Source organism: Podarcis erhardii (assembly GCF_964252035.2).
Source record: "Podarcis erhardii genome assembly, chromosome: 9".
Classification (NCBI taxonomy): Eukaryota; Metazoa; Chordata; class Lepidosauria; order Squamata; family Lacertidae; genus Podarcis; species Podarcis erhardii.
This window is the reverse complement of record NC_138512.1, coordinates 37,527,745-37,555,287: the sequence shown is the minus strand read 5'-3', so window position 1 is coordinate 37,555,287 and position 27,543 is coordinate 37,527,745. Positions and strand designations below refer to the sequence as shown.

Below are 27,543 nucleotides of genomic sequence, written 5' to 3'. Positions count from 1 at the left end.
AGTGTGTGGTTTGCTTGTATTAACAGTCAGTTAGGTTACCTGCAAAGTTCACATTGTGATAAATCAACTACTGTTTTCTTTTAAATATTAGTCGTACTGAGGAGTACTGCATCTACCCGAGCATATGTAACTCTAGTGATTTCAGTGGAACTGAGCACAAGATTGTGTGGCTCAAGCCTGTTGGAGAGCTTCTAGGAATATTATTGTGTGGGGATGAGGGTCAAGATATATCCGTTTTGTAATGACAAGTTTTTATTAGGCACAGTTATGGTCTATTTTGACTGTGCAAGAATTACTGCTACCAGGTGGTAAACAGCCTCACTAGCGACTATTAATTTCATTCAATTTCACTTCATCACCTAGACAACATAGCAGAGAAGCTGCCATTTGAAGACAGATGGCACTTGTGACATTTACTTGTAAGAGGCCACCAAATATATCAAGTAGTGTTTTATTCTTCAGCCAGATAATCAAATTATTGAATAGTATCCAATGCTATGAAACATTCTTAGAAGTGATGTACTGACATAGATGACTACTGTAACTATAATTGTGCTTCCTTCTATATATTTATGACAATGTCAGTGTCAGCCTAGCTAGGAAGAGAAGCAGCAGAAGGCTTGAAAAACATTTGAATTATGTGGTAATTTTCTCAGCAACTAAGTTCACATTTAGAAATACCATTTCCATCTCCAGTCATTAGAATTAGAAAGGTAATCTCAAGGATCTACAAAAACCACCAGTCAAAAATTAATTGCAATGGGAAGCCAATCTACACCTTAGTGCTACCTGGCAATAAGCCCCATTGAACGCAGTGGGACTTTGTGTTGTGCAAATGTGTATACTATTGCTCTATAAGTTTTATACAAACCCAGTGATATGAGGAACCCATTAGCCGTCTCACACAAATTTATCCACACCCCTCGTATAGCAGATTACCGTTGTCCTTTACTTCTCTACACAGATGATGCTCTACTACTCTCTTACTCCAGAGTGGGTTTAAGGAGGGCACTAAAGATTTTTGCGACATATTGCCATTCTAATCATCTGTCTATCAACCACACCAAGTCCAAAGTACTGATATTTTCAAGGAGTCGAAAACTTTATTCATGGAAACTGGAGGGCACGAAAATCGAACAAGTACACAAATTTAAATATTTAGGAATTTATTTTCAATATAATTTAGGGCGGAAAGCGCATGTTGAATATCTTCAAAACAAGACAAAAGTCCTATCACATTCCCTCCTTCGTTTTTTCTACTCTGAGGGGGCCTTATTCATCCCTGCGGCCCTGAAAGTGTATAGCATCAAGGTGATGGCCACAATGGCCTATGCTGCAACTTTATGGGCTGCCTTTGCAAACCTCTCACCGTTAGAGTCACTTCAAAGCCAATTCTTACGCCGACTTTTAAAATTACCAACATGCGTAAGTAATGCGGCTATTCGCTTAGAAATGAAGATCCCATCAGTGGAGTTAGTTATATGGAGGAGAGTTTTGATTTATTGGATATCCCTATGGCATAAACTCCCGAACCACTATCTCATTCAATGCATGTGGCGAGATGACTTCACAAATTTGTGGTCAGGAAAAATCCATGCCAAATTGCTGTCCTATGAGATCTCGCCCACTGAATTGCTCAAACTGGATCTAAATGTGGCAAAAAGGTGTATAAATCAAAGGCTGGATGATGCGGAGCTATACCAAAATTTCGTAGCTGCTGGTGGAGTCTGCTCGCCGTTAAATTTCGGCATAACCCCTATCTACCGCACTCCGTCCTACTTAACATCGCTTATGGCCGCATCTCACCGACATGCCTTCATTAGAGCTAGGTTTAATGTCTTTCCAACAAACGTGCTGAGACATACCGTATTTTTCGCCCTATAGGATGCACTTTTTCCCCTCCAAAAATGAAGGGGAAATGCGTGTGCGTCCTATGGGGCAAATGCAGGCTTCAGAAAGCTATCCGCAAGCCTTGCAAGCCTGGCGGGAGGTCCTGCGGGCTCGCAAGGCTTGCGGGCAGCAGCCTGCAGCCCACAAGCTCGGGGGACAGCGGGGAGGCGCAGCGCCGCCACCCCGCTATTCCCCGACCTGGTCTGGAGGCTGGCGGGGGGGGGGAGAAGCAAGCTTGCTTCTCCCCCCAACCAGCCCCACAAGCTTGGGGGATAGCGGGGAGGCAGAGCGCCGCCCCCCCGCTATTCCCCGACGTGATCAGGGGGCTGGCGATGGGGAGAAGCAAGCTTGCTTCCCCCCCCCACCAGCCCCACAAGCTCGGGGGGTAGAGGGGAGGCGGAGCGCCGCCACCCCGCTATTCCCCGACCTGATCTGGGGGCTGGTGGGGGGGGAGAAGCAAGCTTGCTTCTCCCCCCCACCAGCCCCACAAGCTCGGGGGATAGCGGGGAGGCGGAGCGCCGCCACCCCGCTATTCCCCGACCTGATCTGGAGGCTGGCGGGGGGGGGGGAGAAGCAAGCTTGCTTCTCCCCATCGCCAGCCCCACAAGCTCGGGGGATAGAGGGGAGGCAGAGCGCCGCCACCCCGCTATTCCCCAACCTGGTCTGGAGGCTGGGGAGAGGGAGAAGCAAGCTTGCTTCTCCCCCCCCCGCCAGCCCCACAAGCTGGGGGGATAGCAGGGAGGCGGAGCGCTGCCACCCCGCTATTCCCGGACCTGGTCTGGAGGCTGGCGGGGGGGGGGGAGAAGCAAGCTTGCTTCTCCCCATCACCAGCCCCACCAGCTCGGGGGACAGCAGGGCAAGCCGCTGCCCCACGGAGGCTAGAGAAGCTGTCCCTGAAGGCAGAAGAGGGAGACGGAGCGCTCCGTCTCCCTCTTCTAGCTTGGGGATGGCTGCGCAAACCTGGACGGGAAAAAAAATTGGTTTTTTTGTTCTCTTTTTGTGTAAAACTCAATAAAATATTATAAAAAAAAGGAAAAAAAATTTTTCCTTGGTTTCCCCCCAAAAAAACTAGGTGCGTCCTATGGGCCGGTGCGTCCTATAGGGTGAAAAATACGGTAGATTCACTAAGGGCCAAGTCCCTTCAATGTGTGCTTGTGAAATGAAAACATCTGAATCTCTACATCATGTTATGTTTATCTGCCCTTTGTACAGTTCAGCCCGTGCTAGCATACTAAACTCCATAATCCAGCCTATCACTGACAAACCAGTAGACCTACAGCTTGCCTGGGTTCTTCAAGATGTGGATCCTTATATTACCCTACAGGTTGCTAAATTCCTAACAGCCGTCCTCTCGTACAAGAGACGGAATGGAATGTTAGCTGATTATTGATAGTTATAAGAATTTTCTATAACGACATCAGATATTGATTTTAGTGTAGTGCAAATTTTTTTTAATTTTAATCTTAATCTTAATCTTAAACCTTTCTTATGAATTGGCTAATATTTGTCCTTGTGAGTTGTGAACTGTGTTATGCTACTTGTGGCTTGTACGAGTCCGCTGTTTTATTTGATTTGTTTTGTTGTGTTGTGTTTCATGATGGGCGTAAAGCCGAATAAACATTTGATTTGATTTATACAAACCTTGGTGACTAATAATGCTCACTTCAAAACAAAGTGAGTACAGTACTACATTTCTCTTTGGTCATGGGGGGGGGGAATGTTAACTAGGGAAAAAAATCACCTTCCCACCTACACACCCCTGCATCCAACCCCCATTCTCATCTAGTTACACTTTCTACCATTGTATTTTTTTATTTTTATTTTTGTAGATGCACAAAGGAGGTCTCTCTCCCCACTTTTGATGCCTGACACTTCTATGGCAATAAGCCAGGCACGGAAAGCACTGGGAAATGGAATTTTGCTTGGTCAACACTTAAAGTTCATGTCTAGTACATCAACTTCTTCCATAAACCACACACCGTAAGCAAATACAGCACAAATCAAGGAAATAATTGTTGTTGATATTTATGCTGACTCCCTGAAGCCACACATTTCCCTTCCATAAGATTTCCAATGCATTCCCAGATAATAAAGTCAAAAATATGACTGAACAGACCTCACACCTTAGATGTTAATGATTGAGATCCGATGGTGCCCTAACAAGCACACCTATTTGTACAAAGGTGGTCCCTGATTTCTTATTATTCCACCCATGTCACACCAAATACCATTCTGGAAAGCAGCTTTTCAGAGGGTTCTGGAGATTGCAGCAGGAAGGAGGCACTAAAGCCTTAAATTACTAATATCACTCTCTGTCTCTTCTCTCTCTCTCTCTCTCTCTCTCTCTCTCTCTCTCACACACACACACACACACACACTATTGTAACCAAACCGAAGACAAGATATTTATTGCAGTTTCAGTCAGGCTGTTTGGCCAGTTACTTACACCCTAAATTCCCGGAAGAGCTATTTAGAATTATATCTGAAAACTCATAGATTTCATAAACAAATCAGTTCCCCTGAGGAATGAGAGGCAAGACTAAGTGAAAATAAAGATACAATCTCTGTTACCTCTTAAATAGGGATCTGTTGTTACTTTTTGTCAGTATTGCTTTTGAGGGATTGTTATTTCTGTGGCAATTACATGGATGCCAAGGCAATCCTTGCAGAGCATGTTCTGGGAAAACTAGCAGGCTACAGTGATTTGACCTCTTTCCAGTTATATGAACCTGCCACATTTGATGATCTAGCCTCAATCAGAACATTCCAAGGGATGTCTCAAAACATATTATGAGACAGTAAAACTTTTTTCTTATGTGTGTGTCTCCTATGGTTTCTAAGTACTTCCTATCAGTTACTGATAGCTTTTCTTCTCTAGGTATGAGAAAAAGATAAAAAGTACACACGTGTCTTTCGAGCAGAATCCTCCACAAAAAGTGAAGAGATGTCTTCATCCACTCCTGCTTCATTCTTTGCAATACAGGTGTATGCTCCTGTGTCTTCATAGCGTACATTGCTAATGTGGACCTCGCTGCCATTTGCTGGGTGCAGAAGAAAAAAAGGAGTACGTGAGTTATGGTTTTTGTTGTGTCACTTTGCTTGCAAGATGAAACAGGTAGTATTTGTTTTAGCCCAGCCCGTTTAAAGCTTTTGTCTCTCCTCCTTGAACTCCCCTAACTTGGGGGATATAAAATGTGGCCACAAATATGCAGTTCGTCAATGATGCACATTCTTCTGCTTGCTATCAGAGAGGAGCAATGCCTTTTTCTATTTCAGTGCCAATGTGTGCACATTTCATCATAGCTCAATCGATGCACGTGTGAACTCTCAGGTAGAGAGAGGCATTGGATTTGGTCTATAAAAATGCTAATTCAGAAACTGATATTCACAGATTAAAGGAGAAGATATGTTAGTTGGTTAAACAGCATGTGCTTGGTTTTTTTTAATAAACTTACCACTTCAAATTGGAAACATTTCCTAAAAAGATTACTTGATACACTCGCACAAAATACTAAGGTGGATTGAAAATAGCTATAGACAGAGAAGTAAAGGAAAACATATATGGAACAGGTTACTTGTAGACTTCAGAACTGTCAGCTTCACTTCTGAGGTGGAGTTAACACATCATACCTGTTGCTCAAGGCTCTGCCTGAAGGCATGATAAATAAATTACACCAGTTTAAAAGTTCACGTTGCTCTCCGAAGTCTTTGTAGTGCAGATAAAAAGACATGCCTACGCTTTTACCTTGAAGAGTTAACTGTTTAGATAACTTTGGAGTTATATCAATCCCGTTCTTCAACCAGCCAAGCACTGGATTGGGGATACCCTCTGCATGGCACCGAAGGCTGGCTGTAACACCAGGCTCCCTTGCTTGGCTTTCGGGAAACACTCTTATGACTGGCGGAACTGAAATAGACAAAAAAGCATGATAAATCAAATGGAATGCAAACACAAACATATTCTAAAAATTAATCAGTGATAACAACTGCTTAGCCGTGTATCATTGGCAAAGCAGAAGGAAATCGTGACATTGACCATCTTGACCACGAGTCCTGGAAGACCTGCTCCCTGCCTTGTAGGCCTTTTCCTCCTGGGCCCTGACTGGCTCCAGCCACAAAAAGCTATGGCTGCTGAGCAGACTCTTGGGCTGGGGTTTTGTTCCGGGGATTTTGCTGAGGAGGAGGGGTTGTTGCTGTTGGGTTTTCTGTATATTTATTTCAGATTTTGTGATTTATGTGGAAATTGTTCAGTTTGGTTGTGTATTTTAATGTTTTGCTTATTGTTTATTACTGCTTTTGTTGTAGTTATGCCTTTCTTCATGTTGTAAGCCACATTGAACATGGTTTGAACTGTGGAAAGGTGGCACACCAATAAAATTATGAAAGTGTGCATGTAAATGTCTCCTAGCAGATATTGACCTCTGTCGTATAATTTGGGAAGGGCCATAGCTCAGTGGTAAAACAGCTGCTTTGCATGCAGGTTCAATCCCCAGCATCTTGAGGTAGGGTTGGGACAAAGATTTCTTGTCTGAAATCCTTGAGAGCCCCTATCCATCAGTGTACACAATACTAAGCTAGATGGACTAAATGTCTCACTCTGAATAAAGGCAATTTCCTCCTTTCCTGTGTTGTGGAAGGGTGAGCATGTAGGGCCATTTGCCACTTGCCTACATACCCATGGTAAGTAGATAAATATTTCTGCATTGAAAATATATTTAATCTTCCTTTCCAAGTTGCATGAGAAAATTAAACTCATAGAGTTGGAATCAATACATAATTAGTGAGGGGAAAACCACATTTCATGGCTGAGTGGCAATCAGAGGATTACATCTAGTCATTTATGACTATACTGTTACCTCACCTGGGATTTACAATGTAAGACAAAACTACTGTGTGATGTAATTGTAAAATAAGAGTTGTCATATACAAATGTACCTCTGCATTAACAATAAAGCTCTCTAATTAAAATGGATTGCTTACACCCATCTCTTCAGGTTATTTACTTTCACTGCGATTGCAGTAGATCCCTACTAATTAAATTTTAATGCTTGCATCGTATGATTTTGTGCTAACTCCTTTCAAACAGAAAAAAGTGATAATCTAGAGGTAACTGCAGGTATCAAAAGTCCACATAGCCACCTATTTCATAGGAAAACTTCCAGCGATGTTGTTCACAATCTAAGGAGCTCCAAATGCACATATACAGCTCTGGCATACATGAATCATGTAGGGCTAAATGTGTGGATGGAAGAATGCAGAGTCGGAAAAAAGTTGAGGACATCTATTCCCCCCCCCCCCCATATATCTCATAAGAAAAACACAAGTTCACAGAAAACCACACGTGGAAGATAATACCTTACAAAAGAGTCTTAAACCACATGAGGTTCTGAGGTTGTGCGACTTCAACTTCCGGTATGATGAAAATGTACCGTTTTCCAATAAATTTAATATTATCTCGCTTACCTTCCCCATCTCAAATTAAACGTGCTAACTTTATTATGAACATGATGTGCCAAATTCATAATAGCCATACTAATGTCACTAGAATCTCTCTCTACCCCATTAAACTAGTACACCTCCTAGCTGCTGTAAGAAGATGGATTATCATTTCCTGATCTTCCAGTGGAACCAAGTACAAATAAAGGATTCAAGAGAAGATTATATAATGCTGTGCTAATAATCTCAGCTGAAGGTTTGTTTGCTTGTCTGGCCATTCTTGGGGGGAAGGGCAGTACAAAATATTCCTTAAAAAATGTGGGAAGGGGAGAATTTCAGTGAAGACAGACAAGGCCTGGGTGCACGTGCTCTTTCCTTTTCATATTTCTAGCATGCTCCCAGTGCCAACAACCCAGTTTTGTGTGCTGTGGGAAAGGCCCTCCCGCGTGGGCTTTTCACAAATGCTACTTGTGGAACACCTGATAGAGGTACAAGAAAGGATGTTACTTTAAAAAACAAATGAATGTGCTGCTCTCAGGCACCCCACATGCAGCCTGTGTGGCTTCCTCCTCTCTCTGGAAAGTTCAGGTGAGAATGTTGTACAGTGGTACCTCGTGTTAAGTACTTAATCCATTCTGGAGGTCCATTCTTAACCTGAAACTGTTCTTAACTTGAAGCACCACTTTAGCTAATGGGGCCTCCTGCTGCTACTGCGCCGCCGGAACACAATTTCTGTTCTCATCCTGAAGCAAAGTTCTTAACCTGAAGCACTATTTCTGGGTTAGCACAGTCTGTAACCTGAAGCGTATATAACCTGAGGTACTACTGTAATGCAATGTCTTCCCAGGGCTGTTTCAGGAACCACAGGAATCTAGAGAGGCTGTGGAATGCCATGCTAGAACTATGAAAAGGAAAGTACCACATACCACATGCTGTAATTTTTATTAAGGAGGTGCCAAACACTCTCCCTTGAAAATTTCACAGAAATGCTAATGTCTTCACAAAAGAGGCACCTCATTCTGGGGGCTGCACAGGAATTGTTTCCCAGAGTTGGTATGCAGAGTTCAACACAGTGTTAAATAAAGTTGAGATGAAAATCATGTAGGTGGAGACATTTCCTAAGAAAGCATCAGGAAATGGTCTCCATTTTCACAGGGATTTTTGGGGGGGAGGGGAGGGGACTGGGAAAATAATGGTCTTATTAAATAATACTGTTGTTAATAGTTTTCATCTTCCTCTAAAAATCTGGGGAGAGTTACTTTTGCAAAAAAAGGTGAGTGGGTAGCTGATCATTAATTACTTATGGACATAACTGATATTACCTGAGAAAGAAAAATCAGTCATACGAAGAATGCACTTTCCAACACTTTTAGATTTGTTTTTTTAAACAACAACAACAACACCCTAACATTCCAGTACCATCTTGAAGCACAGTTATTGACACAGGAGAAAATTTGAATGATAAAACATAAATTATTAATTTTGACTATTATGAAATGGGATTATCTGTCTTCCGATGCAACCCAACTGTTTAAAGGAAATGGCACAGCATGACACCCTCATTATAATTATGCTTGCAAGAAAGAAATGATTTTGACGCATTTTGCACCTCAGTAATAATCATACACAAAATGAAAAGCATTGACTAGTTTTTCAAGGAGGAAATTAGAAATAACAAACTTTAATCTTGATTCTTATCATACGCTCCAGCTGTTCCTATTTATCAGCGACAATTTCTGTTTTCTGGTAGTTGGAAGTTAAATCTCAGAGTGTGGGATGTGCCTCGTATCTGCTTCTCGCGCTTGTAGATGCATATAATGGGAGTGCAAAGTCACCATGCAGTGCCTGCTCCACATTTCCACATAATGCAGCTGCTGAGGTGCATACTGAACTGTTGACAACCTAGTTTAGGACAATTATGCTTTTTCTAGTGCAGCCGGAAAAGCAACTTACAAATAATGAGTAAAGCCTTTAGAATGTGAAGTAGAACCTTGATTCACAGTGTGAGAATTGAGTGCTTTAGTATGCCCTCATTTCCATTTCTGAAGTGGTAGATGACAGGTTTTTATCCTTATCCTGGTAACCAATTTATTTCATGGCCATAGGCTTCCTACAGGGATTTTATTGTTGTACCTAGGTGAAAAGCTGCCAGCTTATTTGGCCTTTGTCCCTTCTATTCCACCAGTCCTAACAGAACCATAGAATTGTAGAGTTAGAAGGGACCCCAAAGATCATCTAGTCCAGGCATGGCCAAACGTGGCCCTCCAGCTGTTTTGGGACTACAATTCCCATCATCCCTGACCACTGGTCCTGTTAGCTAGTGTGATGGCCTGGGAATCCGATTTGGAGGCTGAACCTGAGGAATCCCAGCCTGCACAGGAGTCCTCGCCTCCAGGGCTGGCTGAGCTGGGGCAGTGGCTTGAACCTGAAGGGCCCTTACCTGAGCTGGATCCTCAGGAGCTGAATCCACTCTGGCTCCGGAGGTGATCGAGGACCCATTGCCTGCAGGTGCTCCTCTCCCAGCCCTGTCAGGGGAAGGTGAGGTTGCCTCTGGGTCCAGTAACCCTCCAGCCTCTCCGGAGCTGCAGAGGCTCAGGGCAGAGAGGCGGAAGGAACTAAGTTCTCACAGGAGGAGTGTTCGCCTTAAGGCCAGGAGAGGCGAGTCACCTGTGGGCCGGGACCGCCCTATGCCTCAGAGGAGATAAAGGCCAGTCACCCCAGTCCCAGGTTGCGAGAGCAACATCGTTGGTAACCTGTTCCTGCCAGCACCCTGACCTGCTCTCCTGCCCGAGTTCCTGACCACGCCCGACTCCTCGCTTCGGACCTCGCTTCGCCCCTGACGGACAGCCTCCTTACCCTCGACCTAGGACCAGACTTAGACCACGCCACACGGTAACCCCCCCGGGACCCCCCAGATACATCACAATAAAGCCCTGCAGCCACGCTTCATGCTGCTATCCCACCCTTTCTCGATGAAGAATATTAAGCCTCAGACTCAGTTCTGGACACTGTTGAACATATGCGCAGTAGCAGCCAACATGAGCATGCTGGTGCTAGTGTCTAGGTCTTAATCCTGAATCCCAGTGTTGCTATTCACATTCCTCACCTGTGTTTCCTTTCACAAACCTGGGGAAATTGGGGTTGTTGCAGGGAGATTGGCTGCTGCTATTATTATTATTATTATTATTATTATTAATTTCAAATTATATAACCCACTTTATCTGAAGATCCCAGGTGGTATATAACATTAGAAAATCATTCACATAGTATAAAAAATAGACAGGAAAATAATCACAGAAACAATCATAATAACTGCCCTCCCATACATTAAAAAGGCCACAGATTGTTTAGAGGCTGAAGGCCTGGGTAAAGAGGAATGTTTTCGCCTGGCACCTAAAGACATGTAATGATGGCACCAGGTGAGACTCTTTGGCCTTGATAGGGTGACAAGGACTGATTTCTACTGCTTAGGGTCCCAGATTGTGTGGAAGCCTGTGTACATGATGGTCCAATCTCATTCTTCAGACATTTGCACTGAATGTCTGGATTACAGGGGGAAAGCCCATTTGATGTGGTCCTACTTCCCACTCCCATCTTCTCCCACTCAAATGTTCTCCCTAACCATTCATCTGAATAGTGCTCATGAATTTACTTCAAATGAAAGCTTACAAGTCCAATCACAGTGGAAAATCTAATAAAAATTTATTAAAATAAATAAATAAAATGAAATCTTACAGGTATTGCTCTTTTTTCAATATACAGTGGTACCTCGGGTTACATATGCTTCAGGTTACAGACTCCGCTAACCCAGAAATAGTGCTTCAGGTTAAGAACTTTGCTTCAGGATGAGAACAGAAATTGTGCTCCAGCGGCGCGGCAGCAGCAGGAGGCCCCATTAGCTAAAGTGGTGCTTCAGGTTAAGAACAGTTTCAGGTTAAGAACAGACCTCCAGAATGAATTAAGTACTTAACCCGAGGTACCACTGTATAGATATCCATATAAATATTATTTTCTCTGCTTCTAAATTTTGTCACTATTCTATTCAGGTAGCCACTATTCATCAAATTGCCATAGATATATCACTAAGATAATATAACAACAACAACTTATCTATGTTGTATGAAAAGTTGCTATTGGACTTGTTTTATTTGCACATTGTACTTCTTTGAAAATGAAGCAAAGTTTGAATGAAAAATTATAGACTGAATTCTATAAATTATGTATAAGTCAGTAAAAGAGCAAATGCCTCTTGTCTATGACATTATTAAAAACATCAATTGCTCCCTGTCACTGTCCTCCCTCATTCATTCTGTTTCCACATGCAGATCAACTCAAAACTTAACATGGTGAATATTCATAAATAAAATAAAATTGTGCCCTCTTTCTCTCTCTTAGTAGCACTTACCAACATTAAAAGGGGGGAAAGCCGGGGAGGGGGGGTTGAGAACAATAGATCTGGATCAAAATGGTGATCTATAAACCAGTTTTGTTTAAATGTTTTATTTGATTTACACACTGATTAATCACATGTGCTCACAAGTAAGTCTCACTGAACTGAAAGTATCATGCTTGCAGGAAAATGTACTAAGGATTTCTATCCTATCACAAAAAAGAAGTGTTATGCAGGTTTGTTAGCTGCATTACCATATGTTCATAAGGGATTTAGATGAAAAGGGGCTCCTGAAATCAGGTAGCACAGTCCCCAGAAACACTGGATCTGGACCCTGACACCACAGAGACCAAGTCCAGCCATCAGGGTCCTGCCTAAACTGAGATCCTTCAACCAGGAACCCCAGTGACTGCAGCCGCTGAGGAGCCAGTGTCGTTTCTTCCACTGGCTTCACAAGTCACTGAATCTGTGCATGACTGCATTGTACAGCCCAGCAACAGAGAAAACAGGCTGCCAGGTTACGGGTCAGGAAGTTATCTCTTTGATGGTTTTGATTCTCCAGAATAGAAGTGGAGCCAGAGAGGGACTACAGAAGAGCTCAACCAACCTTTGTCAGAACAAGTCATATCTTTTCCTGGGATCTGTTCTGAAGGACCTGATTTGACTCGAGTTCTTGACCTGTTAAGTGCTTCCACAGTCTCTGTGTTTCAGTTCCTTTTTCTTGCTACGTCTGCTGAGCCACTATCCAACTTCCTTCCTCCAGATTCCATTGTGGGTTCATCTTTGCCAGGACAGGGCATTAATTAGAAGTTCCATTCCATCACTATGCAACAGAGCTGGTGTTGTGTCTTTGACTAGAGCCTTGACTAGAAATGGGGAGACCAAAACTCAAACCTGTGCTCAGACACAAGGTCATAAAGGGTGACCTTGGTCAGCACACCCTTTCATCCTGATGTATAGTCACAGGTTTGTTGTGACACACACACACACACACACACACACATATATATATATATATATATATATATATATATATATATATATATATGAGACTGTGTACACTACCCTGAGTAGCTTGGAGAAAAATAATAATAATAGTATGGTTCACCTTGTTCTCTCTGGAAATAGATGCTGTTGCCTCCAGTAGAGAATGGAAACATTTACACTAAACAAAATCAAGTCAATAGGCTTAACAAGCTTATAATTCTGAAGGCATGGAAATTATTTTCACTGCAAGCTAGCCAAGGCTCTGTCCATCATTCAGTACAAAGAGTTATGCCTATTTTTAGAGTCAGGCAGTATGTAAGGTAAGGTGAGAAGGGTGGGGAGATATGGTTCTCTAGAGATACTATGACATACATATTTACTCCTTCCTTGAAGTAGTGGTGGACCTTGGGGTCTCCAATTTCAGCAGTTTCCTATGCAACATCAAAATCCCCCGCCTGGCCTCTTTGCTTCCATTCTACACCATAGTGGTGGTGTCCCCAAGGCCCCATGCCCAGTGTGACCAAAGTGGTCATGCTTCCTTAAATCCACCTCAGCTTGGAATCAGATAACCAGGGAGTTTATCAAGACTCAATAGTGGCCAAGCTGTGGTTGATGTGTCATATTGCTTGGGAACTATTAGTCTGACAGGTCTGCTGGCTGATTCACTTCAATTTTGTCTCAATGGGACAGTTCCAGGTCATACAAACACATATCCATCAGTGTTCTCCACCAGCCACTTTCCATCCTGCTCCCTCCCTCTTTCATTGTGAAGGGTTGCCAGGAACCGCTCTACCGCCCCCTGTGCTTTCTGTGCAGCAGGAAGCCAAGCAAGCCTGCAGTCAGACAAGACATGCCATTTCTTCTCCCTGCAGTGGGGTCCGATAAGAGTGGAATGAAACAGCTGTTGACATGGAGTTCTTTATAACTGAAGAAGAAAGGCAGGGACAGGACTGGGGAAGAAAGGGTCTGACTAGAGAAAAACCCCAGTAGAGGCAAGGTGCTAGGAAGAAACTTGAGTGGCTTGCAGTCCACAGTGCAAGGTGTAAGGCCTCAGATACTACCCAGTTGGTGCCCCAACAAGAAACTACTCGCTGGGGAACAGCATGTGATGTAACACCCTGGTCATAATAAACCAGAGTAAACTGAACAATCCAGTGGTTGTGGCTATTTGTGAACCGGAAAAGAGGGACCAAAGGCATGGATGTTGGGTCTTTTGGTGTACCCCTGCCCATGGAAGATCAACAATGATTAAGGCACACCAAACGGCTATAGCAATGAAAAATCAAGCTGTAGATGCTCTCCCACATTACGTTTGCATTACCTCTCTCATGTATTATTACTACCTTTGCAAGTACATTGCAGTATATGCAGGACTAGGGATGGATGTGATTATTGGAATGCCTTTCCACAGAGTTAATGCCAATATATAATTGCATTAAACCTGTGCTTCTCTCTCTCTCTCTCTGTCTCTCTCTCTCTCTCTCTCTCTCTCTGCTATGCATTTAATATTGCTCAAATCCCTGCATGGTTAGAAAGTGACATATTTACTGTATATGTTGATTTATCCTCAGGTCAACACAGGATATAAATCTAAACAAATAAGTAAAAATAAAATGGAACACAGACAAAAATGGAATTTAATTCTGGGATAAAAGAAAGGAGAAACAAAGCGAATTTAAACAGATAAAATGACAGAACATTAGTGATAACAATTACTACTGATTCATATGAATGAAAATAGACATGTTGCAAAAGAGGTTAAAGTCCAATTAAACACATTTCAAAGCATTCTCACATTAGATCTTAAAGATCAACTAAGCTTCATAATCTTGTTAACCTTATTTTGACTCTTCTGTTATATGAGTGCCATTGCATTAATTAATCTTTTTCTTGGACTACAAGTGCTGGTTTCTTTGCCAATATTTAGGAAAACAGTGGTTAGAGCTACAAACAGAATCCATAAAATTGCTGCTTCATCTGACCAAAGCATTAAGCTTCACATTTTGACCCCAGTTTAGCTCCAATGTGCAAATCCCAATATATTCATCTGTTCACAATCTGATTTGACGAAAGTGCAAATACAAAAATATAGCTACAGGAGTACAGTCAAATCATGGTCACAGTGATTGTATTAACTTAATGTAAGAAACTACGTGGCACATTATAGCCCTGTAGAAATCTGTATCTTTTTCAATGCCCTTCTTCTTCCCCAACAATCCCACCTCCTTTAAGTTGACAGAGAAAAAAGGTAGGTGATTGGTTTGATACTTTGGCCTAAAGAGATAAAATGCCTCCTTTTATTTGGATTTTTATGGAGTTTGATGAAGTAGCACCCTTCTAATAAGTCTTAACTCCTTCCTAGATATCAAAAAGTCATAGTGATTGACACGTACAGAGCTAATAAATATTAATAGAGACCTCTGACCATTCTATTCAATAAAGCAAAATACATATTAGATAATCTGATTGCTTGGGAAGGAGCTTCAAAATGCTAGTCAAAACACATGCATTACAAGCCACTAAGCAGAGACAATGGTGTCCATTGTTACTGAGTTCCAGTAGGTCTATGATGGCTTACTGGAAGCATTAGGTTGCTCTGCATTTTAAGTCCTATTTTTCTTTAATACGAGGGCAGCTTTTTTTCTGGAAAGCATGCCACATTATTGAAAACAGACAGACTACAAATGGATTATTGCACTATGCAATAACATGATTAATCTGTTATTCAAAGCCATGTTTTCCCTAAATATCTATTATTTTGCAAACAGAATACTAAGAAGGCACATTGTTTAACACAATTAAGAGCTCAAAGTACAGAGTAAATAAACTGTGTGGTCTTCCTTATTATTTTCAATAAGAATTAATTATTTAGAATTGCTACATGCTGTGATTAAATCTCATTTTCCTGTAGCTTTGTTTATAGAAGAGAAAATATTAATGAAAACTGATCATCCATGTCTGCTTTTGCTTTTTGGTTTTCATATAGCAATTAAGAAACCAAAACAGTCTACTGAATTAAATCTAGAGACGGCACCACAACTTGGCAAATCAAACATTTCCCCTTACCATTTACTTGAAGAATATGAGTCTGATAAAGTTTATCATAGCCATCTGCATAGCAGCTGTAATTTCCCATGTGAGTTGTCGTGATCTTAGTAATGTACAGGGACCCATCATCGCCAAAATCCTAAAGGGAAAGAAGAATCAGAAGGTGATCACAAGTACCTGGACAGAAGTACAACAGCTGCTCAATTCACTTTAGAGGTACGATACAAATACCAATGAATTTAAAGAGTTTCTAATCTCTTCAGTATAAATATTATAATATTACTGTGTCAACAACCTACATGATATCAAAGTCACACTGGAAATGTGTCAAACCACAAAGACAGCAGCTAATTTGAAGATCAACTGACGTAATTAAAATGATGTGGATCAACATAGGGGATGCTGGGAGCAAATTCTGGTTCTGCAAATGGGCCCGTGGACCTGCTGAAGTGACAGGCAGATCAGTGTTAATGAGGTGTCAGTGAAGCACACGTGTAGTAATGGTGATAATGATGATGATGATGATGATGATGATGATGATGATAAGAATAATAATTTATTATTTATAACCCACCCATCTGGCTGGGTTTCCCCTGCCACTCTGGGCAGCTCCCAACAGAACACTAAAAACAGAATAGAACCTCAAACATTAAAAACTTCCCTAAACAGGGCTGCCTTCAGATGTCTTCTAAAAGTCAGATAGTTGTTTATTTCCTTGACATCTGATGGGAGGGTGTTCCATAGGGCAGGCACCACTACTGAGAAGGCCCTCTGCCAGGTTCCCTGTAACCTCACTTCTTTCAGTGAGGGAACCACCAGAAGGCCCTCGGAGCTGGATCTCCATGTCCGGGTTGAACAATGGGGGTGGAGACGCTCCTTCAAGAAGATCCAGCACTGCAGCCACTGGATTCAGTGGATCCATAACTGCCAAATGCCCTGTTTTGGAGTTTTTCACACCTTACCACCACTGGTAGCTTAACACTCACTGACCATAGCTCATGCCTTCTGTTGTGGTGATGCCCACAGCAGTATACCTATCTGTAGGTGTAGACCAGAGGAGACAAATTTATATACCACTTTACTCACCCAGCAATCAGTGTAAGGGAGGGCAGGATTATGTTCTACGAGTCCTGCCATTCCAACACCTTGAATGCATATTTAGATCAGACCTGAACAACTTATCAAGCCTATCAAGCCGAGCAAAGCTCGGCCCATCAACCATTTACACTACATGAAACTTTCTTGTCCCATTTATTCAATCCAAGTTGGGCCAGCAAAACCAGCAAAAACATTCATTTACTGAGCTTATGGTAGAGCATCATAAAAGACTGACAGATCTTTGTTCAACTTGGTGGGTCACAAGTTATTGGGCCTGCTGTGAATCATCTTTCAGCTATAAAGTCTTTATCTGCTAGACAGTTTTCTGCTACAACAAGGTCCAGAGAACGCATTAAGCATGAAAAATATATAATCAGCACAATAAACAGAAACAGAATATATAATAGGACATGGAAGCTACCCAGTTCTTTTGTTTTTAAGAAGTAACTGATATCGCTTCTCCTTTTTTATATATACTTTTTCATTTCCCCAGGACCCTGCATTCTTATAAAACATGAATGAATCCTTCCTCAGACTTGGATAGGATTTAAACAAGGTACTGAATTGCATACTTCCTCTTCAACACTTGAAATGTTGCAATAAGAAAAAAGAAGAAAACAAGCTGAGCCCAGTTGTATGTGAAGTACTCTCCTGTGTCTACACAGTCTCAAATCCAGAAAGTCTTCAATAGTACTGTAATGGTTATCAACTATGATTTAATTAGGTCATTACACTTGCTGTTAGTAATTTCTTCTTAATTCTTATTTTGGCTTTTATGTTTCCACACCATTAATGTTATTAGGTACCAAGTGGGTGTTTCTTTTATATAGATGTGTGGTATATTTTCATAAAACTACAATAAGTTAATTGGAACAACCTGTTAGCTAGGAGCATATGGAGCCCCATTGAAAGTATATTACGATGAGAGATAACTTCTGTTGTACAATATTTAATGCAACACTAAAAATACAACACATAACAGGAAATTAAAGGATACAGCAACATAGCAAAGCACTTTTTTCTGATCTGTTTAAAAGCCTTCAGATGATAAAAAGCTCAAACTGGGAAACTAAATAAGGTGAGATGACATTATGCTCAAAGCAGTGGCATATTGGCCTGGTTCAGACAAGTTTCTGGGTGCAGAAAGCCTATGCAGTTGTGTCCACCAGACTTTTTTCAAAGAGGGCCAGATTTGATAAAGTGAAGGGCCGTGAGAGCCGACCAAAGTGCCAACCAAAGTTGTTAACCTTTTTTTTAGTAAGGAGGTTGCTGAGCTTTTTTTAAGGGTTGAAGCTCTTGAGGTTTCTTTAGGATTTTACTCCAGGAAATAAACTACCACAGGGGCCAGATAAACCGACCAGCGGGCTGGATTAGGCCCCCGAAATGGACTTTGGACATGTCTGGCCTTATTAAGAGAGAATTGGCTTGTTCCTTGCCACAAGGCACACTTGCCTTGCCATATATTGACGAACTGGATGAAGCATTCAACTGTAAAACAATGCATGTAAGTCTCAAGCTCACAGTAATTTCCTAGATTCTATGCACTTAACAACAAAACTATTGCAGTAGACTTGTATGCACATTGGCCTCTATGCAGAAGTTTTGGCCATAAATGAACAGTCAACAGCATGAAGGTGACAAGCAGAATGGTGTTTGTTATAGGATAGAGGGAGATTAAGGGCTCAATTCAACTAACTGGCCATGGAAGCAGTCCTGCAAAGACATCTACTAGTGTAATGGGGCTTTCCCCCTTCTCCCCTTCCAGCTGGCTTGTACGCGCATCAGGACATCTCCCAGAACAGCATGTTGGGAGGAGGAGAGTGGAGATCATTTCATCAGACAAGCAGAAATGAATTTCAACACTGAATTCTTTCCTAGGATGTGTTGTACCTAATACAGCACATATGGATTTGAATGTTTTGGGCATTTAAAATATTTATATTTTAAAATCTGCCACGCAATTGAAAAATATTGAAAATGTGCAGATATCCATCTCTATCATTTCATCCTTTGCTGTTTCTTGTGGGGTGGCTTTGTTTGGTGGGTTTGTCTTTTCATGAAATCCTAAACAAAGGACGTTGGCACTGATTTCAGACATGATCTCAGTGATTTTGGGTAAGATCTCACCCCAAGTGGACGTGATGTCGCCTGAAGTTAGCACCAATGGCAGAACCACTTCTCTGCTGTTGGTGGAGGTGGCAGGGCAGCCATAGGGGTGGCATCTCGGGGGCTTTTGCCACCTGAGGCAGCAGCCTCACCCTGCCCAATCTCCGGCTCTGTATGCGCTTGTCAGTTTCACACAATTCATTCGCTACAGATGGGGACTGATAAGAAAGTGATTTGGCCTCAGCTCCACACCAGCAATTTCTTGGCAAGAGACCGACATTGCCTGTAATATGATTTGGTGACAGCTCAGTTTCAGAACTAGCCACATAAACATTATACGTATAAAAAAGCAAGCAACTCACCCTAGAGGGTTTTCTATTTAAGCTATGAAAAGCCTTGGCAATTATACACACAAGAAAAGATCAATCTCATGATTATTCTCTGAGGACTACACTGGAGAGTGGCACTAACAGTACACTTAAAATACAAGGAAGTTATATACAACCCCACAGAGAAATCAAAAGGAGACAATAAAACAAAAGCAAGTCCCGAGACAACAAATCAAAGACAAATGTTGCTTTGCATGTGTAACAGACCATGGTTAGACAATGATTACAGACCTTGCTGATACTACTTTTATTAACTATTAGTGCTCTACAAAGTTTGCTTGACAGAGAAGGATCAAGAAATCCTTGGGATATGAGCAAACCAATGAGTGGTGAGTTGCTCTCTCCCTACTTTCTTTCATCTCCCCAAACTCCTTAGGTGTCAACATGCATAGAGAGATGTAGCGCAGAGAATTCAGAGACATATCAAAATGCAAACTTTTTTTGCCTGTGCCGTATCAAAATCTGTTGTCCAATATTTTTTTTTGGAAAGTGTTCTTCCTCTGCAAAAGAAACTCCAGCTTTTTTGGCATCATTCTTTGGCTACTTGAGAATTTCAGTGTGTGCAAGGTTTTTGAGTTTACCTTTGTTATTCTAAAGTGGCCAGGGATGATGCATTCCCCGTCCCTATGGGTAAACATTTATCCAACGCTCAGAAGTTTTCCTGTCTGCCCATGATCGGAAAAATCCCCATGTTTCTTAGCATGAAATTTAATTAAAGTATAGGCACCCAGGAAGGCTGCAGAAAGCAGATCTAAAGAGAAATTACTGGTAGAATGAAAAAAGGATACACACCACTCAACAAGTAAGGTAAGTATGATACAAATCCACCACCCATGAAAATTTCACTGAATATTCTCTCATCTTTTATGACTTTCAAATGCAATTTCTTTTCTCATTAATGGAAAATGGGTTTAAAAAAATAAGAGAAATGTTCAGCATAACATTATTTTTTATATACATTTTAAAAAGTTGGGCCTATAGTTACACAAATCGTGTCCTCCAAATCATGGAGAGCCACATGTTGCGGTGAGATCACTAAACTGCCTTCTTGTGGGCCTGTTTGGATGACTTCCGCACCTCATTGGTTGCCTCTTTGTTACTGGGGAAAATTTTCTGTCGGTTGGGTTTGATTGGCAACTAAGGGGCTATTTAAGGGGCTGCATGAGGTGAAGTACTCTCTCTTTCACATCATGCAGCGGATCTCCCTCCCTATAATTTAAGGTGTGTTTTGACCTTGCTGTGCCTGCCTAGGGGTTGTCTGTTTTTGGAGCAAGGGCCCGGTAGGAATTTTGCCACTTGGCTGATTGGCTGGTGCCATTTGGTTTTTGCCTACTGTCAGGGTTTTAGGGAGAGAGGAGACAGAGAGCGAGGGCGAGGAGGAAGAGGACGACAACGAGCCGAGGTTGTCCCAAAGTCCGTCTAGCGAATCAGAGGATTCCCAGAAGGGAGCCCCCCTGGTCAGGCCAAGGGGCAATAGAGAGGGAATCAGTCAGAAAGAGGGGAACGAAGAGGGAATCCCCAGTGGGAGTGGCAAAGCGGGACCAGCTCCCCCGTCGGAACGGAGTGGAGGGGGGGGAGTTGCCAGTGTGTCAGAAAGAGCAGGACAGGAAGGAGGAAGGGGGAGGAGTTCGGAGCAAGACGTCCTGCCTGAAAGGGAGGAGTGTAGTACCGAGAGCAGCGTAACTGTAGAAAGGAAGGTCAGAGGCAACGTACGCGCGCCAAGTTCAAATATAGAGGCGCGCGGAAATGAGGAGAGCTCTGAGGAGGAGCCTGGTGCCAAAGCACGAAGGAGGGGGGAGCAGGCGGGAGAAGACTCAGCCTCTGGGGAGTCCCGGAAAGAGGGAAGACAGGGGGGCAGGAAGACCCTGCGGAAAAGGAAAGAGAGGAAAAGGTGGAGCAGTACAAGCCTCTTAAATTGGTGCAGGGGAGGGACGGACTCAGAGGGGACTTCTAACATCTAAGGGTAACAGATGCGGAGCCACGGAGTTTGGATGTAATGACGACAATGATCTTCAATAAAACCTTTTGTATATAGCTTGGACTGGACTTTGGTCTCTTGTGAGCTGGGACCCAGGGTGGCTCTGACAGAAAGTCCCCTCCAAAGAACGCAAAATTTTTTTTTTTGCAAAGCTCACGAACGGTGACAGCCATGAGTGCGGAGGAGCAGTTGACAGCGCTGCGAACTACAGTTTCCGAACTCACTGCTGCAGTCCTTGCGTCTCAGAAGAAGCATGACGAAATGGAGAAGCGCTGCCAGGACCTGCAAACAAGGTGGGAACGTGCAAGCAGGGAAGGGTTCCCAGGGTCCAGATCAGAGGGGATTGGACTTGGACGGAGGGGGGGCAGCCTAGTCACCCACTTCGATGGGAACCTGAAGCACTACCCCAGTTTCAGAGCAGACGTTTTGTATGCATTGCACTTGCTTCGTCATGACTTTAAAGATGAGGAGGAGAAAGTGGGGTTTATTGTTTCTCACTTGCATGGGCCGGCCAGAGACTGGTTGCGCAATTTGTGGCGTGAAGATGGCCCTGCCCGCCGCGATGCAGATGAATTCATTAAAGCGATGGATGCCTGCTTCCAGTCTACTGTAGATGTGGATCTTGCACGCAGGGAAATTTTTGGATTGCGGCAAGGCAAAGCCACTGTGCGTCAGTACCATTCTAGATTTTTTGCTTTACTGACTGCGCTAAGCTGGGAGAAGGATTGTGCACCTGTGAGGGATTTGTTCTGGGAGGGGCTCAGCGGTCCCATTAAGGATGAACTTGCCAGGGGAGACAGACCCCAGACCCTGGAGGAGCTTGTGCAGAGGGCTTTGGCGATTGGGATACGGCACGAGGGACGTCCTTGGCACACTGAGGAAGAACGTCAGGTGCGTCCACCAGCGAGGACGTCTTCTTTCATCCCCAGGGAGTTCAGTCAGTCACATCCTTCGCCACTGGGAAGGCAGGGGGAGGAGCCCATGGAACTTGGTGGTGCTAAGGCTCAAGCAACAGCCAGAGCCCCAGCTTCCGGTGCAGTGAAGGCAAAGCCTCCTAGAGGGACCAGGAAGTGTTACATTTGCGACAGTGCACAGCACATGGCGAAAGAGTGTCCCCAGAGGCTGCAGAAACACACTGCAGTTTTAGCAACTGTTGCAGCAGAAATGATGCAAGCAGAGCAACCTCAGGGAAACGACAGTGCCTGGCTGGCAGCAGAGCTGCTGGGGCTCAGCCAGGCGAATCTGTAGAGCAGTCCCCAGCGCTTTTGCAACGCACAGACCCTTTACCACCCAAGCCAGCGGTGCAGCTCACTGCAACACTTCAGTTGCCGAATGGAACCACCCTGGAAGTCCCCATCACGATTGATTCTGGGAGCAACGCAGATTTTGTGGGGACGCACTTTGTCAAGCAGCATCGCATAGCGCTTCTGCCAGCGACAACACCTCTGAACGTAGTCACGGTGGATGGCAGGAAATTGCTAGGAGGACAAGTTGTGCAACAGACGCCTCCCATGGTGATGAGGATTGGAAATCATCGAGAAGTCATCAGCTTCAATGTCACCCGCCTTTCAGACACGCCTATAGTATTAGGCATGAGTTGGCTGGAGAGACACAGTCCTGCTGTAGCGTGGTACCAACGGCAGATCACCTTTTGCTCATCGTACTGTGCTCAACATTGCATCCAGTCCAGCCAGGAGGAGGGAGCTGAGCAGCAGTTGCAACTTGGCATGGTGCAGGCAGTACCCCGCAAGTACGAGGGGTTCCTGGAGGTTTTCTGCGAGAAGGAAGCTGACCAGTTGCCGCCCCACAGGCCTTATGATTGTGCCATCGACCTGGTGCCAGGGGCGCAGTTGCCGACTGCAAAGCTGTATTCCATGTCTGAGGACGAGATGCAAGAACTCAGGGAGTTCATAGAGCACAATTTGAAGCGCGGATTCATCCGAGAATCGAAAGCGGTGGGGGGCAGTCCTGTTTTCTTTGTAAAGAAGAAAGACACGCCCCAGAAAAGACTCATTGTGGACTATCGATTCATAAACAGTAAGACCAAACCCAAGGCCTTCCCCATGCCCAAGATAGATGATCTCCTGGCAACCGTAAGGAAGGGGAAGATCTTCACCAAATTGGATCTGCGTGGAGCGTATAACCTCATACGCATCCGGGAGGGCAATGAGTGGAAGACGGCCATGTTCACGCCTCTGGGCACGTACGAATACAGAGTTATGCCATTTGGTCTCCAAAATGGATCTCACGTCTTCCAAGCATTTATGCATCACGTGCTAGCGGGACTTCTCTACAAGAAATGCGTGTGTTTCCTCGACGACATCCTGATCTTTTCGGAAACGGAGGAGGCCCATGAGAAGGACGTAAAGGAAGTCCTGCAGAGACTACGGGAGAACAAGCTCTACGCCAAGTTAGAGAAGTGCCAGTTTGATGTGACGGACGTGGATTTCCTAGGCTACAAGCTGTCCGACAAGGGGCTGGCCATGGACAGCGCCAAGGTCCGCGCGGTGTTGGACTGGAAGAGCCCTCGCAATCGGAAGGAAGTCCAAAGATTCATCGGCTTCGCCAACTTCTACCGCAAATTCATCAGAGGTTTTGCAAAGGAGACGGCAGCGATCACGGACACTCTCAGTTCCAAGAAAAAGAGGTTCGTGTGGACGGAACAGGCGGAGCGCTCTTTTCAGAAGCTTAAAAGCCTTTTCGCCTCCGAGGAGCAGCTGCTGCACGTGAATCCAGGCAAGCCCATACGACTAGAGACCGACGCGTCAGACAGAGCGGTTGGAGCCGTACTCCTGCAAGAAGATCCACATGGAAACTGGAGACCCGGTGCCTTTTACTCCAGAAAGCTCAGCAAAGCGGAGCAAAACTACACCATATGGGACAGGGAGCTGTTAGCCATTCACGCAGCTTTCAAAGCGTGGCGACACTTCCTCATAGGAGCCAAGCACACAGTACAGGTCCGCACGGATCACAAGAACCTAGAGTATTGGCGCACGGCGAAGCTCCAAAGCCAGAGGCACATGCGCTGGGCGGAATTCTTCGCGGATTTCGACTTTCGGATAGAGTACGTCCCAGGAGATTCCAACGTTATAGCCGATGCGCTATCCAGGAAACCGCAATATCTCGATGAAGCGGCGCCTGTAGCAGCCAAGCACATTTTCGCACCGCAGGCGTGGTCGTGCGCTGCCGCCACAGTAGATCTGGACGCGGTGCGACGCGCGTTGCAAGTGGATCAGTTCGCACAGTCCAAGATGGAGGAATTGCGCAGAGGTGTGCAGAGTGGCGAAGAGTTCCAACTACGCGACGGGCTGCTAACTCGCAAAGGTGCCCTCTACGTGCCAAGCGACGAGCTTCGCGCAAAGGTTCTGCAGCAGTTGCACGACGCCCCCAGTGCGGGCCACTTCGGTAAGGAGAAGACAATAGAACTGGTGGCAAGAGACTTTTGGTGGCCCCGGATGCGTGGAGAGGTAGCGGATTACGTCGCCAGGTGTGACACTTGTCAGAGGTTCAAGCCAGTACACCAGAAGCCAGCGGGGCTGTTGGAACCGCTGGAAACGCCACAGCAACCGTGGGAGAGGGTAGCTCTGGACTTCGTTACTGACCTGCCCAGCTCCAGGGGGAAGACGGCGGTACTGGTGGTTGTGGACCTGTTCACCAAGATGGCGCACTTCATTCCATGCGCAAAGGTGGCGACGGCGGAACAGACTGCCAAACTCTTCATCGATCACGTGTTCAAGGTGCATGGGCTGCCGCAGTCCATCCTGTCCGACAGGGGGCGCCAGTTTGTTTCCAATTTTTGGCAGAAGCTTTTGGGTATCCTGAACGTCAAGATCAACCTCACGTCGGCGAGACACCCACAAACCAACGGCCAAGCTGAGAGGGTCAACGCGATCATGCAGCAGTACCTGAGATGTTACGCCAACCAGCGACCAGCAGTTTGGGTGGACTACCTGCCGATGGCAGAGTTTGCCTATAACAACACGAAGCACGCGTCCACGGGGGTGACGCCGTTTTTCGCGAACAATGGTCGTCACCCCAGAACCTTCCCGGGGTTCGTGGCACCGGGAGAGGGGGTGCCGCAAGGAGCCGACCAGTTTGCAGCGGAGCTGCAGGAGGTGCACGAAGAGTTGCGGAGACATTTAGAGCTGGCCAAGCAAGCATATAAGGTGCAGGCTGACAAAAACAGGAGAGAGGGAGAGGAGATCCTGGTGGGGGACTGGGTGTGGTTAGCGGCCCAAGCGATGCCAGCCAAGTCGTTGGCCAAGAAGAAGCTGGGGCACAGGCAGTTAGGGCCGTACCAGGTGGAGGCTAAAATCAACCCTGTAGCCTTTCGACTAGCCCTCCCCGAAGGTTCCAGAGTGCACCCGGTCTTTCATAGATCGGTGCTCACTCCCTACAAGGCACCGCACAGGTTTCAGGAGTCTGACACAGTCACGCAACAACACACTAAGTCACAGGAGAGGGAGAGGGCGCCTAGGGCCGAACCACTCAACGAGGTCACAGAGATCCTGGACTCGAGATGGGGGCAAGAGGGAGTAGAATATTTTCTAGTCAGAGAGGGTGCCCCAGTCAGTGCCAATGGTTGGGTGCCGGGCTACGCCTTAGACGAACCTCTTTTAAAAGACGAGTTCCATGCCCTTTTCCCTCATAGACCCATGCCAGCCGAGTACTTTGATGACTGGCTCTTTACGCCCACATGTTCAGGCAGCACTTTCCACGGCTTTTCTTCAGCTGAAGAAAGGTCGCCGGACTCCAACTCGCCCAGGGGATCGTGTTCGGGGGTGGACACAGAACCCTCTTATTGGTGGGACGAGCAACCAGAGGAGGACTGGCGCAGGAAATGGCTGACGGGACCTTGGCAGGCAGCACCGGACCAGGTACCAATGGAGGAGGGAGAAGAGAACACCTTGGGTCAAGAACCCGAATTCGAACACTCGTACAACGAACTGCAAACAGAGGAGATGGAGGTGCAGAATCTGTATCCTGCGTCCGCCTCCGAAGAGCGGCAGCTTCCACAACCTGCACCCGATGAGCGGAAGGGGGGAAGGGGGGGCTTCGAGGGGGGGATGGATGTCAGGGTTTTAGGGAGAGAGGAGACAGAGAGCGAGGGCGAGGAGGAAGAGGACGACAACGAGCCGAGGTTGTCCCAAAGTCCGTCTAGCGAATCAGAGGATTCCCAGAAGGGAGCCCCCCTGGTCAGGCCAAGGGGCAATAGAGAGGGAATCAGTCAGAAAGAGGGGAACGAAGAGGGAATCCCCAGTGGGAGTGGCAAAGCGGGACCAGCTCCCCCGTCGGAACGGAGTGGAGGGGGGGGAGTTGCCAGTGTGTCAGAAAGAGCAGGACAGGAAGGAGGAAGGGGGAGGAGTTCGGAGCAAGACGTCCTGCCTGAAAGGGAGGAGTGTAGTACCGAGAGCAGCGTAACTGTAGAAAGGAAGGTCAGAGGCAACGTACGCGCGCCAAGTTCAAATATAGAGGCGCGCGGAAATGAGGAGAGCTCTGAGGAGGAGCCTGGTGCCAAAGCACGAAGGAGGGGGGAGCAGGCGGGAGAAGACTCAGCCTCTGGGGAGTCCCGGAAAGAGGGAAGACAGGGGGGCAGGAAGACCCTGCGGAAAAGGAAAGAGAGGAAAAGGTGGAGCAGTACAAGCCTCTTAAATTGGTGCAGGGGAGGGACGGACTCAGAGGGGACTTCTAACATCTAAGGGTAACAGATGCGGAGCCACGGAGTTTGGATGTAATGACGACAATGATCTTCAATAAAACCTTTTGTATATAGCTTGGACTGGACTTTGGTCTCTTGTGAGCTGGGACCCAGGGTGGCTCTGACACCTACTATGTAGCAAATCGTCACAACTTTGTAAGGTTGGCGGTTAGGAATTGGTTCATTCTTTGGTGGAGGGGATTATGGATTGGCTGTGCCTGCCCTTCATTTTTGTTGTTGCTGCTAGTGAATTCTGTTAAAGGAATCCAGGGGTTCAATTTGCTCTGTCCGATCCCCTCTCAGGGGTAGAGCCATGCCAGAGTTCCTGGGAGAATCTGGGGTGAACTAAGAGGCGGAAATCCCTTACTGTATGTTTTCCCTTACTGACCTCTGGAGGTTCCAGTTGTCAGTCCTGTTCCTACCGGTGCAGGTTCAGGTAGTCCGAACCAATGCCTAAGCAACCACTCACATGCTGTAATCAATAAAGCTGTGGCCAAATTAATACCAAAAATCTTAAACAAAT

At 45.1% G+C, this 27,543-nt stretch overlaps 1 protein-coding gene across 4 annotated transcripts in view; it reads right to left on the bottom strand.

Annotated features, from left to right (window-relative positions):
* Positions 1 to 27,543, bottom strand: part of FSTL5 (follistatin like 5) — a 359,747-nt gene that overhangs the window by 54,222 nt on the left and 277,982 nt on the right. For all 4 annotated transcript variants that reach the window (XM_081875293.1, XM_081875295.1, XM_081875294.1 and 1 more), the window contains 3 exons: positions 15,770 to 15,890; positions 5,636 to 5,797; positions 4,797 to 4,931 (listed from right to left, as the gene is read on the bottom strand). In XM_081875293.1, the coding sequence (XP_081731419.1) occupies positions 4,797 to 4,931; positions 5,636 to 5,797; positions 15,770 to 15,890 (418 nt within the window). The remainder of the gene's footprint in view (positions 1 to 4,796; positions 4,932 to 5,635; positions 5,798 to 15,769; positions 15,891 to 27,543) is intronic.